Consider the following 19,231-nt stretch of genomic DNA (forward strand, 5'->3'; position numbering starts at 1 on the left):
CTGCATGGATTGGCTTATGATAAGGCAAACAAGCTGTTTGCCCATGATCTTAGTATAATAGCATGGGATAGTGAAAGAATGACTGTGTGTAGGGTTGGGACGGCCACCAGCAAATAGCTTAGCAGTCCATCCTTTATTGAGGAAGGAGAAATCAAGAAATAACACAAGCTGGGTGTGGTAGTGCATGCCACCAACACTTAGAAGGGGCTACATGAGACCCTGTCTCAAAAAGCAAGCCAAAAAAAAAAAAAAGAGAGAGAGAGAGAGAGAGAGCAAAGGTGTCTATAATATTGACAGACAGAACTTCTAAAATAAAATGTAGGTTAAAAAATTTTTAGTTGCTTGCTTCTACTAAAAAATAGATTGAAGGGCCAGAGGCTATGGTTTTCTTCTACACATGGCCTGAAAGCTCCCAGCTGCCCCGGGAAGCTCTGGGATGACTGACCTTGCTTTGTACAGGGCAAGCCTAGTCCTGAGCATTCCCAAGGTCTGAACATGAGGAAAAGCACTGGCCTCCCACGTCCCTAGTTATCCCAGTGATAGTGATTGGAAGGAAACATAATTGCACTAGGGACTTTCAGAATGGAGATGTTGGTAGAGGTGCTGTTAAATAAATGAAGCTAGAAGTCGCTATCCCTGCAGCAGACCGGCCCTTCTGGAGAAATCAAAGGGGGGGGGCACTGTGGTGAAGTGACCCAGAGAACCTCAGAGTCTTTCCTGCCAACCCCTCGATGTGTGGAGGAAGGCAGTTGGTTGATTTCACTCACTACGTGGGACTGTCTAGAACCCTGGGACTGCAGAGAGGGCAGGGACATTGGATGGCTCAGTTTCCACTCATCCCCGGCTCCCAAGGGATTCATTCATTCATCTGATGGATACTAAGTACCTACCAAAGCACAGTTACAAAATGATTAACTGGTAGGGGAGAGGATTGTCAGAAGCTGAGACAAGAGCATCTAGTTCAAGGTCAGCCTGGGCTGCAGAGTGAGTTCTAGGACAACCTGAGCTACAGCATGAGACAATGTCTCAAAGGTTAGCTCCAGCCCAGTGCATGGTGATACACTCCCTTATATTAGGAAAGTTGAGGTAGAAGGCACAGTGCTGTTTCTTGTAGATGTGGGTGCCTCTGGCCATTTTAAAGATGAAACGATGCCTTCAAGACACTGCTAAGTGTCAGGACCAGAGCAATCAGGTCATTGCCCTGTAAAGCCATGAGCCATCTGCTCTGCCGGCTGCTTTTCTGGTTTAGGTAAACGCGGCAGCGAGACTTTCCTCATGGTCCTGCTGGACTTACGTGGAGGGGATTCTCACAGGGTGAATAGTCTGTATATCTGCTCTGGACGGTTCCCTTTTACCTAGAAGTGCATGTACTTTTAAGGCTTGGGTTTTGTTACCCTCATGGGTCCAGAACTCACGGTCAGAGCAGTATACAGTGTAATCCCAGCACTGGAAAGGCTGACCCAGGAGGATTGCTGCAAGGTTGAGGCCAGCCTGGTCTACATAGTGAGTTCAAGGTCAGCTTGGGGTACAGGGTAAAAACTCTGACTCAGATAACAACTGCCACAGAAAGGTAAAGACTGACTTTACGTTTACGTTTACATTTACATTTTATAAAAAATTACACTTCTGTAGCCCCACCCCATCTGATTATATAATAGGAATGAACCCATGAACATTTCTCTTGTAGGAGCCGTTAGTGACTGTGTGCAGTGGTGCACACATACAAAGGCAAGGCGGTGGCTTTTAAAGGGACAGGCAATTTATTTTCATGTCCAAGAGAAGAATTCAGCGCAGTACTGCTTCATTTTCTCTAGAAGTCTGTAGACGAAAGGTTTCTAGCAGTTTCTGTTAGGTATAACCCAATGGTACACTGGAACCTGCTTTTTCTAGCTCAGGGTGAGAATGCTGAGTGACACCTCAGATGTCAGCAGCTCCACACTGGACACAGAAATGGAGCACCTTCCGGTCAACAGCACCCAAGAACCCGCTCTGACAGGTTTCCCAGTATGCCACTGGCAGCACCATTGCATGACTTTCTCAGGGTATTAAATATGGTCAAGGACTGGCAGTTTCTGTAGTCCATGTTAATATATCTGTAACATAGTAGAATGATTTGATAAAAGACAGACTTTTCAAAACAACTTATTTCTTTAAAAATTTGCGAAGTAAACTAAATACAGAATCCAACTCTACCCTGAACCTTACAACAAAGTATTCAATCATCTTTATAACTTGTATAAAAATTGTTTTTTGTTTTTTGTTTTTGTTTCTTGTTTCTTGTCTTTTGTTTTGTTTTGTTTTTGTTTTTTGAGACAGGGTTTCTCTGTGTAGCCCTGGTTGTCCTGGAACTCACTCTTTAGCTGGCCTTGGACTTAGAAATCTGCAATCCCCTGCCTCCCAAGTGCTGGAATTAAAGGCATGCACCACCACTACCCTACTAGTTTTTTGTTTTTAACTTAAACTGATCTATAGGGTATCAGTATGTAAGCTCAAATTTGTCTCTATACATAGTTTCTTCCGGGAGACCTGCCCAACGTTGTTCCTTTTTAACTGCTGGGTTTAAGTTTAACAGCTCCTTTCTTGTTCTGTGTGATGGCAGGCCCCTGGGAAGCAGGGATGGGGATCTACAGATGAAATCCGTAGACTAGAAACCGAGGACTCAGTAGAACCCTTACATTCCGAGAGCGTGAGTGCTGGCGTGGTGGCTCAGTGGGTACAGGTGCTTCCCATCAGGTCTGGTGTCCTGAGCCAGGCCCTGGAACGCTCTCTGCGGAAGAGAAAACTGACCCCAGCAAGTTGTTCTCTCTCCACCACACGTAGCAGATCCCCCCCTCACACACACACACACCAAATAATGGATGTCAAATCAATGTATTGTAAGGTAAAAAATTAGTTGCGTGGAATATTTTAAGTATCACAGGTTATGCTAATCTTCATCAATAATTTAGCATACTGGTCTGGTCATAAACACTGTCTTCTTATCAAGGTCCTAAAAAATGTCTAAGTTTTTTTCCCCCAAATATAAAAATAAAATACATATGTAGACACACAGAATGTGAGAATCATCTATAACATAAAAATTCAGCTTCTCAATTGGAAAGTTCAGCATAAACAGTGGTGAGAACTCCCAGACCCCAGTTGTCCTGTGGTATCCATCACAGGGCACACAGTACTGAGGTTATCACCTCAGAGTGCAGTTACCTCGTGTTTCCTGTGCTGTGTATTGAACCCAGGGCCTTGAATGGTCAGGCCGGTGCTCTACCATCAGCTCCCTCCCTGTCCCATACAGGGCTGGATGGATATTTCTTTACGTGTTTACTGCATTTCCACAGTGCCAGCATTGGGGCCATCCCGTTTCTCAAAGCTGTGTTTGTCCCACAGAAATACACAGCAAAGGTTGCTGCTTATTAGGGGAAAGACAATGTTGAACTCTTACGGCAACACAAGTACTTAAGGTCAGCACCAAACAAAATGATATAAAGTGGTCATTCATTGGGGGACAAGGATTGCTGCATTTCACTTTTCTACAAGTTTGTTAGCTACAGATGTAAGCCAGGGACTGGCCTCACTGTGCGTCTCTGCAGCGTCCATCGAGAGCAGAGGTGATCTGACCCTAGTGTTTCAGGGTCACTAGCAGCCCAGGAAAGATTGCAAAGTTGGATACATGGAATTAAGTGTTGCTGTTACAAGTATAAAATGATTTTTTTCTTACCTTTGGACATTCTTGGGTCTAGATGACATACTGTTGGATTAATGAACATTTGGTTGAAATTAAATGCCACGGCGCACTATGACTGCAAGGCCAGGTGAGCTGGAGGAAGGGGGCAGGTGTGAGACTGAGGGTCGGAAACGCAGTGGAGACTGTTCAGGAGTTCAGAAGTTTTAAAAGAAAGAAATTCTTAACTAAATAACTAATAAATTAATCTATTGTATCTGTCTGCGACAGGGCTCATTCTGTCCTGGCTGGCCCTGAACTCCTGGGCTCAAGCTACCGTATTTTTTTTTTTTTTTTTTTTTTTGGATTTGGTTTTTTTGAGTCAGGGTTTCTCTGTATAGCCCTGGCTATCCTGGAATTCACTCTGTAGACCAGGCTGGTCTCGAACTCAGAAATCCGCCTGCCTCTGCCTCCCATAGTGCTGGGATTACAGGCCTGCGCCACCACCACCCAGCTCAAGCTACAGTTTTGCCTTGTCCTCAGTAGCTGGGGATTAAAGTGCTTGCCTGAATCTTTTTTTTTTTTTAATTTAAAGATTCTTTAGAATGAAAATGATAAGTGAGAAGCCTTTTTTGGGATCAGCTCCTGAGACTGGACTCTCTCTAGTTCTGTGTATTTGCATGTTCAGCTCTTAGTGGTTCACTTACCCTGGGGCTGTCTCCCTTGTTGTTATTGTGGTTGTGGTTGTTGTGACCTCCCCCACGCCACCCCTTCTCCCGAGGCAGGCCCACTGCCACTGATGAGCTACCCTCCCCTCCAGACCCCCTAGCCCAATCAACGTCTGTGGTCTAGGGATTGGATTCTGAGCCTGGAGCATGCTGGGCAGGCTCTGTATCAGCTAGCCTGGCCTTCTTAAAAATAGCAGTGCAACACCAGGCAGATAGATAGCACCCAGAAAGTAGAAGCAGAAAGATCAGCAGTTCAGAGGCATCCTTAGCTACATAGTGAATTCTAGGCAAGCCTGTGCTACAAGAGATCTTGTGTACAAGAGGTCTCAGCATGGGGCTTGAGAAATGGCTGAGCAGTTAAGAGCATGTAAAACTCTTCCAGAGAACGAGTTCAGTTACCAGCACCTACTCCAGGCGGATCACAGCTGCCTATAACCGCAGCTCCAAGGGATCAGATGCCTCTGGCTTCTGCCGGCACCTGCACTCACATGAACACACCCATGCACATGACTAAAAATGAAAAAATATTTTAAAAACAGGACTGAAGTGATGGCTCAGATGGGGAAGTACCTGTCCTGCCAGCATGAGACCTTGAGTCTGGCTCCCCAGCCTCTGTGGACTCACTGCAAGCAGCAAGTGAGCAAAGCAGGCTCCCACACCTCCCCAGAGCTGACTGGCCACTCAGTGCAGCCCGCTGCTGCGCTCCAGGTTCTGTGGATGTGTGGCCAGCCACGGTCACACCTTTTAATCCCAGCACTCAGGAAGCGGAGGCAGGTGATCTCTGTGAGGTGGAGACCAGTCTCAAAAATAGTACCAATAATAAAGATGAAGAACAATTGCAGACAACACCCCATTTCATGCACACACAAACACTAAAAATATCAATAAATAAAAATATCAAAGCATACTCTTACCTTGTGGCGCTGCTTACAGCCCCACCATTTGAAAAGTAGGAATAAGAGTTATGGTCATTCTTGGCTACATATGGCATTGAAGGCCACCCTGGGCTACATGAGACATAGTCTGAAACATGAAATATACTCAGATACCAAAACCAGTGTCCCATGAGGTTTTGACCTGGTAGTCTTTAAACTAGAAATGAAATGGTGTTAAGGTCTCATGTAATGTCACATTTCTGGTGTTTGTGTGTGTGTGTGTGTGTGTGTGTGTGTGTGTGTGTGTGTGTGTGTGTGTTCCATGGTGCTCATGTGAAGGTAAGAGGACAACTTAGGGAAATTTCTTTCTTCCACCATGTGGACCACATGAATTGAACTCAAATTGTTATCCTAGGCATCTTGCATCTTTACCTACTGAGCCATCTCTCTGACCCCATTTCTAACTTTTAATTTATAATAATAATCTTTTAAACCTGTTGACCCTGTACTGCATCTTTGTAAACCTATAGCCCCTCATCCCTAAGTGTTCTTCCTTTTTAAACTTAAGGGACTAAGTGAAACTTGTTAGGACTTGACTAACTGGAAAGAACATGGTGGTGTGGAGGCTGAAGAGTTCCTGTGCTAGCTTTGCCTGACTGAGACCCTAGGATTGTGTCCTGCGCCTACAGAGTTGTTCTCAACTCACGGATGTGGTGAAATCGTTTTTTGTTAGTAGCCTATCAAAGGAGCCTTATAAGACCTTGCTGTCTCCCAAGTTCGTCCTTTCGCTCAAATGCTCCTTCCTTCTTCTGTCTTTACAGGTAGCTGAGACCTATTTCCAGGAAGAGGACTGTATCCTTTCTAAATTACAGACAGAAATTCATAGACTGCTTGGAAGAACCATCTTTTTTTTAAATTGAAGTCCTTGCAACAAGATGTGCAGCTGAATGGTTTCAGCAGGATTTGGCAGTTGAGCATGCCCTTGTAACCGCCTCAAAGAGCAAAGTGTAGGAAACAGGTCACTTCACTCCAGAAAGCCCCCTAGAGCCATCTAAATATGGCTTTCCATAAAGAAACCCTAAGTTTACCAACATTAAATATTTATGTTCAACAGAATGGGGAAAACACGTGCTGCCAAGAAGGAAAACTTTAAAAATCTTTTAGATTCTCTTGCTCTTAAGCACACGAGTCAAACATTCTCATAGTGGAGCATGCTGGACAGCCACACAGTAGCTCCTCTGACTACGTGCTGCAAGCGTGGTCCTGAGCTGCACACAATAGGGCCGTGTGCAGAGACAGACATCATTAGGTGGTTTTGGTTTTAGAGAATATCATGTTTAAGATCCATCTGCATCGTTGGACAATTTAACTTTGTTTTAATGGTTCCTCACTAATAGGAATGTTTTATGATACACGGATGTATGTTGCTACAAAGGAAAGATTGGGTCTTCACTAGTAACCAACAAAATAATGTTTTCCAGTAGACCTCACATAAACATCTGAATGGGAAGCACTCAGTCCTGGGCAGAGGGAGCAGAGAACTTGTGCTGCTTCTTCTGGGCCCACCCAACTTATGGTCGCAAGGATCATTAAGGTTATAAAGGAAAGGGAGAACTAAGCCTTTTAGTGCTTGTGGGAAGGACACAAAGCTAAACTTTCCCGACCTCTCTCTTTTCTGGGTCAACATTTAGAACATTGCCCAAAGGAAGCAGGACAGTTGGACAGTATCTCGTCACCTCCTAAGATGCAAGTTTGTGTGGTACAGATGGGAAGCCAAAAGGTCATAAGAAGATCAACAACAATGAAAACCTGGAATTACGTGATAATTAGCAAAGTCACTGTGGTGAATTAGTTTTTTAATAAAAGACCCATGTCGTGTCATGCCTTCATTATTTAGCATGTAATACTTTTGATTCATGGGAGAAAAATGTCCAATTAAAACTAAATAAAGGGTCTTGGAACCAGAAAGAAACACTTGCCTGGAGGGTCTCGGAGTCAGGAAGTCATCAAGGGACAGAAATGAAAGAAAACACACAGACTCCAAGATCTCCTGTAGTCTCTCTTTCCAATCAGATGGCTTTAATGACTGCTAGAAGTTCGGTCCTTAAATAAAACCTTTCATTTCTGTGTGCAGATAGTGTGGAACCCAAGTCCCTCTGCATCACCATTACATGTGTATGTATGATAAGATGTGCTTACTCTTGGGCCAGGAAACCTCAAGTCAGATGTGCTTACATTTAAAAATATTCACAGTCTCATCTTTTTGGTCGGGTCTACATTTCTTGTCTTCTGTAGGACATTCCTTGGCAAAACTGGGGTTTAGTAGAGAGAGCCTTGATTTCTATTTTCCTCAAGATTTTCTATTCAGATGAGAAAGCAATGAAATTCATTCAGCTTGAACGACTGTACCATGAGCAATTGCTTGCAAACCTTTCTGCCATTCAGGAACAGTGGGGTAAGTATAGACTGACCTGGAACTTGGAATTAGTGGTAATGTAACAACTCGCTATCAAGAAAGTTAGCGTATTGACCTGCTTTTGCATGTTAAAAAGTTACTGTTGCAAAGTGCAGGCCAGGGGTGTAGCTTAGTGTCAGAGAGCATTCCCGGAGGGAAGGGCCCTCAGTTCCCTGGGCACCTGGAGAGAGAACGGAGGAGGGGAAGGTGCGGGGTCTGCAGCGTGCACTTCATAGCGCTGTTTGCTGATGGTGCTAACTTTCCGGTTGCTTGAGAAGCTAGCTGCGTGTGAATTATTCCAGTGAAGCCAAATACATCTTGTAAGAGCCAGTGACTAACAAATACTTTAAATTTAGAAACAAAATGGAAAGCTGTCCAGTCACGTACAGTGATGCCTCTGAGGAATTCAGAAAAGGGATTTGATGGTGAAGATTTTGAACAGCTTGCTAAAATTTGTACAACTCATCAAGAGTAAGTATATCATAATTTATTTAAAGTAAGTTGGAACAGATTGAAGATATACAGTATATTGAGTATTGAAATGTATGATCCATTTCTTTGTTTTCTTGGCATTTTCAACTTAAGAAACTAAACTGAGTGTAGTAATTTTTTTTAAACCTCACCTGGTTTCAATAGGCTTAGAGGATCCTTCTAACAAGAAACGTTGATAATTTTGATACTTTCTGATTAAGGGATCAGACAAGTCAAATGATCTAAGTTGTGTATTATGACTTTTTCTTGTTTTTTAATCTTTATTATTTTAATTTTATTAAATGTATATATATTTATATATTCATTATTGTTATTTTGGCTGTTTTCCAGTGTTTGTGTGTTATAAGAAAAGTTTTAACCTTTTTTTTTTTTTTTTTTTTTTTGGTTTCGGTTTTTTCGAGACAGGGTTTCTCTGTATAGTCCTGGCTGTCCTGGGACTCACTCTGTATCTCTAGAGCAGGCTGGCCTCGAACTCAGAAATCCACCTGACTCTGCCTCCCAAATGCTGGGATTACAGGCGTGTGCCACCATCGCCCCACAAAGTTTTAACCTTTTAAAGAACAGTCTAAGCAGCACAGTATGTAGTGTTTAACCTAAGAGTTAAGCTCGTTTTTTGTTTTTTGATCCACATATCTTTGTTCTGAGTTCCTCAAAGGATGGCTCAGAGCTCTGGAGGAGAGGGAGTGATAGTGTTTGTAGGGCCCATTTCCGAGGGTAGGCCCCCAGTCCACAGTACAGAGGATAAAGGACTTTCTGTTCTACTGTAACTTTGTCTCCTTCTTGTCAGAGGAATGGGCAGGAAACTAAAGCTCTGCGTACTGATAATGAAGCAGCCCCAAGCAATTGCTGCTTAGCTCATACAGAAGAGAGGACATTCTCTTGGGGAGCTGAGCGTCCTGGAGACCAGCCGGGAAGAGCGGCTGTGGTCCAGATGAAGATGCCCAGCTCTCTAAGATGGTTTTCCCCCTGCCAGGCAGCTTCAACCTCCACAGGAGTCTCCTTGAGGATCCTGAATTATAGCTTGTTTTCTTCGAAGGCCCCATGGTAGCTTCCTACTTTATACTTTCATCGTTATTACAGATTTAGAACAGCGAACACCTTTGGAGGGAAGCTGAGAGACTGACTTTCGGCTCCCTCGATGCAGACACCTGCACTGCCCTCCTGAAGGAACTCACTAGTGGGGCACACACGCTTCAGATACTTACTTGAACATGATATGAGCATGGTATCTTTAGACCGTTGTACCCCAAATTATGTCTCATTATTTATAGTTCAGTGTATGAGCCTGGTAACTTTTTCCCTATCATAGTCTATGTGATTAGCTCTCCTAAGAAGATCCAAGACACAGAACATTCTAGCCTCTCAGAAGGCAGCCTCACTGAAGTACCAAGTTGGTGACCCCCTCTCTTCTCCCGGGATCGTATTTTAGGTCTGTAACTGCGTTTACATGGCCTGTGAGTTCATATAGGATATCCTATGCTGCTGTTTCTAGATTCTTCGGTACGCCCTTGTTTCTGGGTTCCATTTTATCACCTACAGGGTCAGTCTGCCGTGCTGCTGTGCCGATTTGTCGTATGACTGCATGGCTGTTTGCAAGCTCATCTCATTTACAAGTAGACATTTGACCTGTTTCTTGAGCCCAAGTATAAAGATAATAATAAAGCTAAAGTTTATTTCACACATACCTGTTGGAGCGGTATTCCTTAAAACCAAACACTCGAAAGTTACTTGTCCACGGGTAATTCCAACGTAATTCTCTTCTGCCATAAGCTGTTTCAAACTGAAGTTTTAAACCGTTTTGGGGGTGTGAAGAGCACGTGTAGCTTGTCTGGGGCCTTTCGGGAGCTGTTGACTGTTGAAGGAAGCCAACACATGCTGCGGCTCCCCTTGAACCACGGAAGCCGGTGGCAGCATTTCAGCCCTGGGAATGTTCTGCGCTAATATTAGAATGTAGAGACGCTCCGGTTTTTTATAGTCGTTTCTGTGACATTTGTTTGGAAGCATGCTGTACTGTTAAAACCATGTTTTTCTTCTTTCCTACAGCCCTCTCTTGTCCAAGCTTAAGGTAAGAGTTTTTGCTTCTGGAAGCATTCACGGGGAGCGTGTCAGCACCTTATGCCCGTGGGCCGGCCTGAACTAGAAAACCTTTCCCAGCACACTTGCAGTCGTGACTATCTTTTCCTTTTTAAAAACTTTTTAGATAGCACCTGTGGAACAGTCACCAGGGAGGAAAAGCTTTCCGAGGGCAACAGTGTCTGAAGAGCCAGTGGAGAGAGGAGCAACAGCCAAAGCGCCAGGTCCGTAGCAGGGGGTCCGGGAGGTTGGACGAGCCCGTCGTCACCTGCGGCATTTAAAGTGGTAGATCTGAAGTGCTGGCTTGGAATTTTCTTGTATTTAGGTTTTTGTACATATATTTTTAAAAAGTAGAAAACCTGCATTTTTATGTGTATTTCCATTTTTAGATAACTAGAAGTAATAGAATATAAATTCTTTAAAAATCTAAATATTTTCTCTAATGACAGTATGGAAAACATAATATAAAATGATTATACAAAGTCTGAAATGGCTTTGGTGTGTTTAGATATTCTTTCTTGTTTAAAAACAAACAGCAACAACAAAAAACAGCTATTACTGAATGGATTAGCCAGGACCAACCTGTTCTGTAAGCCTGGCTAGTGAGAAGTTCTGTCTGGATAACTTACAGCACTTTATCCTCTCTCCTTTGTTAGCTAACACACTGTGTGTGTGTGTGTGTGTGTGTGTGTGACCATATAAGTCTGTGTGTGTGAAAGTGTATGTGTGTGTGAGTCTGTGTGAGTCTGTGTGTGTGAGAGAGAGAATGTGTGTGTGTTTGTGTATGTGTGACCGTATGAGTCTGTGTGTGTGATTGTATGAGTGTGTGTGTGTTTGTGCGTGTGCATGCGCGTGCATGTGCATGCATGCGTGTGTTTCATACCACTTTATGTCTTGTATCAAAAAGACTTTGAGAAACATTTCTAAATGCATTTACAAAGCTTTCGGAATAAATATTTTCAGGATATTTTTTATCCTCATGATGATTTTATTATCAATTTGTATTATGAACCCTATGATCCTGGGCCTGAGACATTTTTTAAATGGCAGGAGTTTTGAGTGAACCTCCCTGACAGTACAGATGTGGCTGCCGCCACCCACTAGCCCTCTGCTCTATAAAAGCTCTTGTAAAGTCAGTTCGAAATCTTCATTCCCTATTCTCATATGACACAAATTCGGGATATTGCTCTGTGTCAACCCCACATGCTCGGTTTTTTGTCTCTTTTCTAGTCATTTTTAAATATCAGAAACCAGGGTGAAATAAGCTTTATTGCAACTTAATGGACATGGTGATGTCATCTATAATCCCAGACCTGAGAGGGCGGGGCAGGCAGGACAGCGGGACTCAGAGTCCTCCTCTTCTTCAGTTACAGCGTGAGTTCAAGCCTGGCCTGGGCTCTCTGAGGCCCTCTCTCGAGTGCATGGCCCCATGCACGCACACACATGCACCATTACCCTCAAAATGAAGGATCTTTCAATAGTCACCCAGTGTGAGCGTGGCTGTGCCTCCATGCTGTATGCATTGGGAAGATCGCCATTAGGGACCCTGAGTGTAAAGATGAAGTTTACCACTGCCCAGCGCTGGCTTGTCCTCTGCCTCGGTCTCTGTACTACAGATGAGGAGGCTGAGGCACTACAGTTAAGGCCTTTGGTCTGGTGCTTTGGTTCATAAGCTAAACCTGGATCTTCAGGTTTCTACTGGAATACCTCATTCTTTGGCTGAATAAACTGTAGGGATTGTCACTGGCTCCAACAATCCAAACACTAATATCCATCATGATCCTGGAAGAGGAAGGGCATCTGGCCCTGCCTTGATGAAATAACGACTTTAAGAAAAAATTGTCAGTGCTGCGGATGTCTTTCCGGTGTAGTCTGGGGACCTTCACTCTTCATCTTTCATTGTGTTTTGTCGTTGTTGTGTATTGCCCTCTCCCTTATGTGGAGATCCCCAGCCTTGTGGTTTAACAGACCAGGAATGTGCTCCCTGGTTTCCTTAGTCTCTGAGTCCTATGGCTGTGTTCTGAGGGCCACCTCTGAACCTTTAGATACTGGGATTTTATGACTGAGCTTGACCCGTTTTCCACCTGGCTGTAGCCTTTCTTCCTCTCGCCCCATCGCCTGCCTGATAAAAGCCAGCAAGCTTGGGCAAGGCTCACAGCCCACGGGACCAGATACCCACCTGTTTCTTGCAGCCAGACCTTGAAAGTGGGAGAGAGAAAAGTTGCAGGACTCTTCAGAGATGGCCGCTTCTTCTCAGTCGTCTCTGATATTTGAAGGTGGGGGCCGGGGCGTGGGGGCGGCGTTCAGGACTCCTCTGGTGCAGCCTCTGCATAAGAGCCCAGTCTGCCAGCTCCTTGTGGCTTCTCCGACACGTGAGAAAGTGCTTAGGAAATACCTGGTCTTTGGTATGGACTGGGCTTAGATTGTCAGTTGGTCATTGAAGTTCTAGTAGATTAAAATTTAAAAAGAATAAAATTAATACTTTATCTTGCGCTTTTGACTGTTTTTTGTGAAAATTATATATTCCCTCGTGGAATGTTTAACAAGGTGAGAAGGCTTCTCTGTCGACCAATGGGCAATTTCTATTTTTTTTTTTTGTTTAAAGGTTTTTCTTTAAAAAAATATTGAGAAAGCCGGACAGTGGTGGCGCACGCCTTTAATCCCAGCACTCGGGAGGCAGAGGCAGGTGGATTTCTGAGTTCTAGGCCAGCCTGGTCTACAGAGTGAGTTCCAGGACAGGGCTGCACTGAGAAACCCTGTCTCAAACAAACAAACAAACAAACAAAAAACAAAAAAACAAACAAAAAACAAAAAAAGGATTGAGAGGTCTAAGTTCAAACCTGTCTCTACTTCCTGTCAAATGCACTTTCTGTTGTCCCCTTTGCTCCCATGTGCTAAGAAGTGCTTGTTCTCTGAAAGCACATTTTAAAGGTGCTGTGTTCAAATTACAAATCTAATCTAACAAACTGTTTTTCCTTCATTCTGAATAAACTTCATTCTATTTACATTTTTATATTATTAGTAAGATTACCCAAATACTTACCCAATATGTCATACCTTAAGTAGAAGCTAAAAATGTTTCTAGTTCAATAGATTTTTTTTAAAAAAGAAAAAAAATAAGTGTATTCATTTAAATATAAGACAAAAAATTCAGAATTTAAACTTTTTTATTTATAACGAAGACTGAATCATTCATTTTTTTAAACATGCTTTCGAATAATCATTAGTCTTCACTACATCAATACTATTTATTAACTACTTAGCGTGTGCATTCTACCTAGGACACTGCAATGTAACCGACAGCATTTCTGTCTGAAAGGGTTAGAATAATTTTGTGTCACACATGTGCTCTTGTGTCCCCCGCCCACCTTTGTATATGCAAAGCATTGTTTGGAATTCAAAAACAGCTTGCTTTTCTTCATCTTCAGAGATTGAAACCTGTCCCAGCATGGATCCTAGTGGAGGCCGGCATGAGGAGGCGCCCCAGGAGAGCAGCTGTCATCAGATGGACTGGCAGACAGCTTCCCCCGACCTTCCAGGAACTGCAGGGCCGGACCGCACGGAGGAACTGCCCTGCAGCACCAATGCCTCACTGGAGCTCCACACCCAGTCCCCAGAGACAGCCGGCAGCAGGTCAGGGCCAGCTGCACACGCCTGTGAGGAGGACAGCTGCGAGCCGGCGCCTCCCACACAGGACCACCCGGACGTGGCTCCTCCTTGTGAGTCGGTGGCAGAGCCACAGCTCTCCCAGAGTGACGAAGTGGCACCGCCTGGGTTGATTTCAGAGGGTAAATATTCACAGACACACCGAAAAGAACTCTGCCTTCCACTGCAGGACACGTTTGACCCGCTGCCCAGGGACCAGCCTCACAGTGAGGTTGCTGAGCCAGGGCAGCCTGATGTCACAGCCAGTGATGGGAAATCGGCACAGCTCCGGGCTGGCTTGGAAACTGGTCCGGAGAGTGCACTTTGTGGTGACGGGAAAGCCTCTGACGTGAGCACGCTGTGTCCTGAAGTGTGTATGGCCCCAGAAGACAGGGGGGATAGCGAAGACCAAGTCAGTAAGGAAACAGAAGACTATCTGAACAGCCTTCTGGAGGGTTGCTTAAAGGATGCTGAAGATTCCCTGTCCTATGAGGACATCCCGGACGACGACTCTGACCTCCTCCAAGACCTCTCTCCCGAAGAAGCTTCCTACAGTCTCCAGGAGAACCTGCCTTCTGAGGAGAGTGCGCTCTCCCTTGATGATCTGGCCAAGAAAATAGAGATCGCAGAGGTAACACAGGGATGAAGTACTGCTGGGGTAGGATGCAATCAAATGTTGCTTTGGTTTTAAGCTTAAGGGGACAGTTCCATTAACATAAGCATTAATTATGGAATTACTTGTATGTCTTAAATCAGATGGCGGTCAGTCATTGCAACCCTTATAGTTCAGGAAGCTGCTTGTCTGCCTCTAAACACAGGCACGGCTACCAACACCATGTTTCTTTTTCAACCTTGTGAGTTCGGTTTAGCATTCTCAGGGGCTCAGATGAAGACAAGATTGGTCGCACTCGAATAAGGAAGTCTTTCTCTTCATATCCACAGGAAATGAGGGGGTAGATGTATTCGCTGTTCCTTTAGTGTAGTAATATGCATCTCTAGATTACCAGATGCAGCCTTAGCAGAATAGAGGAAAACTTGAAGATAACACTAGGAGGTATTTGATTAATAGAAAAAAAAATGACAGCAAAGAATGATGACTGTTGTCCTTTGTTTCCTCAGAGAATTTTAAAAGTCCCGGGAAGAAAAAGATAAAAAGCTCTGGGGGGTGGGGAGAATAAAGTAAGTCAGTCTAGGAAAGCAGAGGAGAAATCCCAAGCAGATATCCTAAGGGAGACCGCAGGAGGGAGAGCAGAGTCACACTGGGCAGCTCCAGGGCGGGGCCCTCAGGCTCACCAGCCTCCTGGGCCGAGGTTGTGTCTCTCTGAGCCCGCTTGTGCTGGGAAACTGAGGCCAGTGTTTCTGTGTGTGTGGTGTGTCATTCCCAGTCCCCCACCCCTTAAATTGACCATTGACCTCATTCACACCTGTAAACCCTGCCCTGGGAGGCTGTGGCAGGAGAGTCACTGTGAGTCTGAGGCCAGCCTCAAACTTAGTGAGACATTGTTTCAACCCTCTAAAATGCTCTTGTATAGACACTGTGTTCTAACAGCATTCAGGAAGACAGTAGAAAAATAAAGCAAAATTAGGTAACAACTTCTGTGTGGTAATGGAACCCCATGACAAGCTTCCCGGGGCCACTGTTTACTTTCCTATAAACTATGGTTTTTTTTTCTTTGACAAAATTAGATTTTTTTTTTTTAAGTAAAGCCTTAAGCAGGGTAGTTATTCTCATGCTTGCTCTTACCAGAGTACCTGATTGTCAGATAGCTTCCACAAAACTATGATTTTTGCGTCTTAATTTTCTCTTCTCAGAATCATTTCTCAGAGTATCTGCTCAGTGGGAATAGATAATGGGTAGAGGGATGGTCGTACAGTATTTGGAATATAATGTGCTGAACTGACCATGTAAAAGGGTTGAAATAGTACTAATATGGTTTAGACCGTAGCACAACTTTTAGAATAGTTTTTGAGAAGCAACAGAGCTCACGGTGAGCAGAGTTGAGAGTGTTCTGAACACAGCTCTGTTGAGGGCACTCGTGGGTGTGTGCGTGTTACAGCCAAACGGGAGTTCCTTCTCAGACCACAGCTCGGTCTCTTCATGACACTGTGGAGTTGAAAGTCTCTCTTCTAAGAGAAGAGTACTTAATGGTCTCCTTTAAAAAATTTATTGGTCTGTTAAGTTTTTCTGTCTAAGAACCCCTGAAGCTACATCCAGTTAACAAATGGAGCATGCTCTGTGGTGGTACGAAGTAGATAGTGAAACATACTTTCTGACTACTTAACTCCAGTATCTCGTCTAACCATATATTTTAATAAAATCTGCCTGTCTGCAAAAATATTTTAAGCTAAAAGAATAATACCTAAGTGTTTCTTAATACCGTAAGAGTGAAGCTTCAGGATAAATCATAGGTTTCCTTACAAGTGCAACAACTATTTACACACAGACAGACACATCTGTGCATCAGTTGTCTCTGCCTGTTGTGAGGCAGGGGGGTCTCATGTGGCCCAGGCTGGCTCCCACCATTTGAGGTAGCCTTGACGTTTTGATCCTCTGCCTGCCTGCCCCTCCCCCCCCACCAAGTGCTGGGGTTACTGGAGTCCAGTACACTTTGAGTTTGTTTGTATTAAGGAGAGCTCACAAGAGTCGTGCATTTACCAGGCAGCATTCTGCTGCTGAGCTGCACACACCCCAGCCCCTAGTTCTTGATTTTGTAATAATTAGATTCAGAAAACATAGTTTTGGCTGAAGTACAAATGTGCTTTAAGCCAGTTTGTGCTTTATGCTTGCAGCGCATGTCTACAGCCATCCATCTGGCTCTGCTGGGCCCTGTAGAATCTAATGAGAATCCTTGGTTTATGGGCCTCCCTGCTGTCACCGCTGAGTGTTGCCTGCCCTTGCAGTTCCCAACAGCTAGTTTCACCACACACTGCTGCCTGTCATTGTTAGTCCCTCTTCTGGCATCTGCAGGGACTCTGACCTGTCAGGGACCTAAGGGTCACACTCAAGTTGTTAGGCACCTTTACCTGCTGATCAAACTCTGGTCCAGGTTTTCAGTTGTTTGAGAGAGTCTCTCTGTGTAATTTAAGCTGCTGTCCCTTAATTTTCAATCCTCCTGCCTCAGTCTCCCCAATACTGACATTATAAGTGTGTGACACCACACCTGGTTTATTTCATAGTTTTACACACACACACACACACACACACACACAAAGCTAGTTCCATGCACTCAGACAAGAAGTTAGGGCTACTCATTTATCCCCACATTTAATAATTTTTGTGACTGACTTCCATTGAATTCCCCCGTGATCATTACAGATGTAATGATTAAAAATACAGGTAAAACCAGGCTTGGTGGCACGTGCCTTTAACCCCAGTACTCAGAAGCAGGCTGTGAGTTTGAGGCCAGCCGGATCTACATAGTAAGTTTCAGGCCAACCAGGGCTACATAGTGAGACCCTGCTTCAAAACTGAAGTAAAATTTTAAATTAGCTGTTGGGGTTGGGGAGATGTCTGAGTGGGTAACACCTTTGGCCATTGTGCTGAGCACTTGGGAAAAGAAGCCTTAGAAACTGCAGCCATGCTGGGTGGTGGTGGCACAGGCCTTTAATCCCAGCACTGGGGGGGGGGGGGGGGGGAGCAGATTTCTGAGTTTGAGGCCAGCCTGGTCTACACAGAGAAACCCTGTCTCGAAAAAACAGAGAGAGAGAGAGAGAGAGAGAGAGAGAGAGAGAGAGAGAGAGAGAGAGAGAGAGAGAGAGAGAGCAGCCACGCCAGGTCTGCTCATAAGGGCTCTGTCTAGGGAGCAGAGGGATACCTGCTCACTGAAGACATTTTGCCTTCTAAGAACACCACGGGTGGGAGTGGTTGACCCTGATTTATATAGCGCTCTAACTAGTCCCCAAGGAAAATCCTGGGATTGCCCATTTTTAATTTGTGCCAGATGGTATCATTTTTGTCTTTTGTTTTTAGGTTGCTTTTTTACATTTCTAGTTAGTTAATGCATCTTGATTGACAAGTTTCTTTTACCAAGTTCCTTTCCTGCTTTAATTACATTTCAAATTTACATATTTATTGTTCTTCCTAGAGATTTGCGTTAGCTACTTCCTGTGTTCCCTCTCCTTTATTTTATTCTGCCCCTACCCCCCAGTGATCTTACATGAACTCCCTGTAGACCTGGAGTCTCAAACTGATACCCAGAGGGCCAACCAGGTCAAACAAATGCATGAATGAAGACCTGTAAGGCAGTAGAAGTGTTCCCCCGTCTGTCTAGAGGTCCTCATCTTAAAACTGCTTGGAGCTAGAGAGATGCCTCAATGGTTGGAGCCTTTGTTCTTCCAAGGGCCCAGGTTTGGTTTCTAGCACCCACACAGAGGCTTGAAAAACATCTATAATTCTAATTTCTGGGGCATCCAACTCCTTCCTGAACTCCTCCAGTACCAGGTACCCACATGGTGCGTATAATACATGCAGGGAAAACTCTCAAAAAGAAACTTGGAACAAACAAAACCTCTAGTAGGCCTGGCACACTAGCACACTGGCACACACCCTTAATCCCAACACTTGGAAGGCAGGGGCAGGCCAATATCTGTGAGTTGAAGGCCAGTTGGAACTACATCGTGAGACCCTGTATATAAATAAAGCACTATACTTTTAAGTCAGAGACAGAGTCTAGCTCCCTAACACTCTGCCTGCTGACTTTAAACATCTGCCCTAAAGTATCCTTTGTGCCCCCAGCCTCCGCCCAGGGCCCTCTGGGGCTTGGTGGGAAAGGCTCGGCTCTGAAGCAGAAATCCAGAAGTCTTGGTAATCTGATGATCATGTTGAGCATTATCTTAGCCTGTCCCTACTCCTCCCATCTCAGACTGGTCCCCTGCCTCCAGGTCCACCTGGCACATTCTCACCTCTATTCCTCGCCACCTGGGTTCTGTCAGTTTTAGTGATGCTCCATCTTCTCTCTCTCTCTCTCTCTCTCTCTCTCTCTCTCTCTCTCTCTCTCTGCCTTTCCAAGCCTCACCATTCAGACCACGCCCATTCCAGCACGGAACGTGCCCAGCACAGTGCCCAATATGGTGCCCAGCTCCTTGAAGTCACTGTTCCTTTGGAACCACTTTTCTGAACGTGGGACAACATTCCTCTCAAAGCATTCTCACCTCCCTCATGCTGCGACCCTTTAATATAGTTCCTCCTGTTGTGGTGACCCCGCCCCCACCATAAAATTTTTCTGTTACTACTTCATTAACTGTAATTTTGATAGTTATGAGTCATTATTTAAATACCTGACATGCAGGATATCTGATATGCAACCCC

General features: G+C 44.5%; 1 protein-coding gene across 2 annotated transcripts in view; it reads left to right on the plus strand.

The window, feature by feature from the left end:
• The window catches only part of Cnst (consortin, connexin sorting protein), an 85,654-nt gene that overhangs the window by 54,375 nt on the left and 12,048 nt on the right, over window positions 1-19,231 (plus strand). For both annotated transcript variants that reach the window (XM_052201264.1, XM_052201265.1), the window contains exons 4-9: window positions 6,080-6,110; window positions 7,627-7,713; window positions 8,070-8,184; window positions 10,249-10,270; window positions 10,406-10,502; window positions 13,707-14,554. In XM_052201264.1, coding sequence (XP_052057224.1) covers window positions 6,080-6,110; window positions 7,627-7,713; window positions 8,070-8,184; window positions 10,249-10,270; window positions 10,406-10,502; window positions 13,707-14,554 — 1,200 coding nt within the window. The remainder of the gene's footprint in view (window positions 1-6,079; window positions 6,111-7,626; window positions 7,714-8,069; window positions 8,185-10,248; window positions 10,271-10,405; window positions 10,503-13,706; window positions 14,555-19,231) is intronic.

Source organism: Apodemus sylvaticus, chromosome 12 (assembly GCF_947179515.1).
Source record: "Apodemus sylvaticus chromosome 12, mApoSyl1.1, whole genome shotgun sequence".
Classification (NCBI taxonomy): Eukaryota; Metazoa; Chordata; class Mammalia; order Rodentia; family Muridae; genus Apodemus; species Apodemus sylvaticus.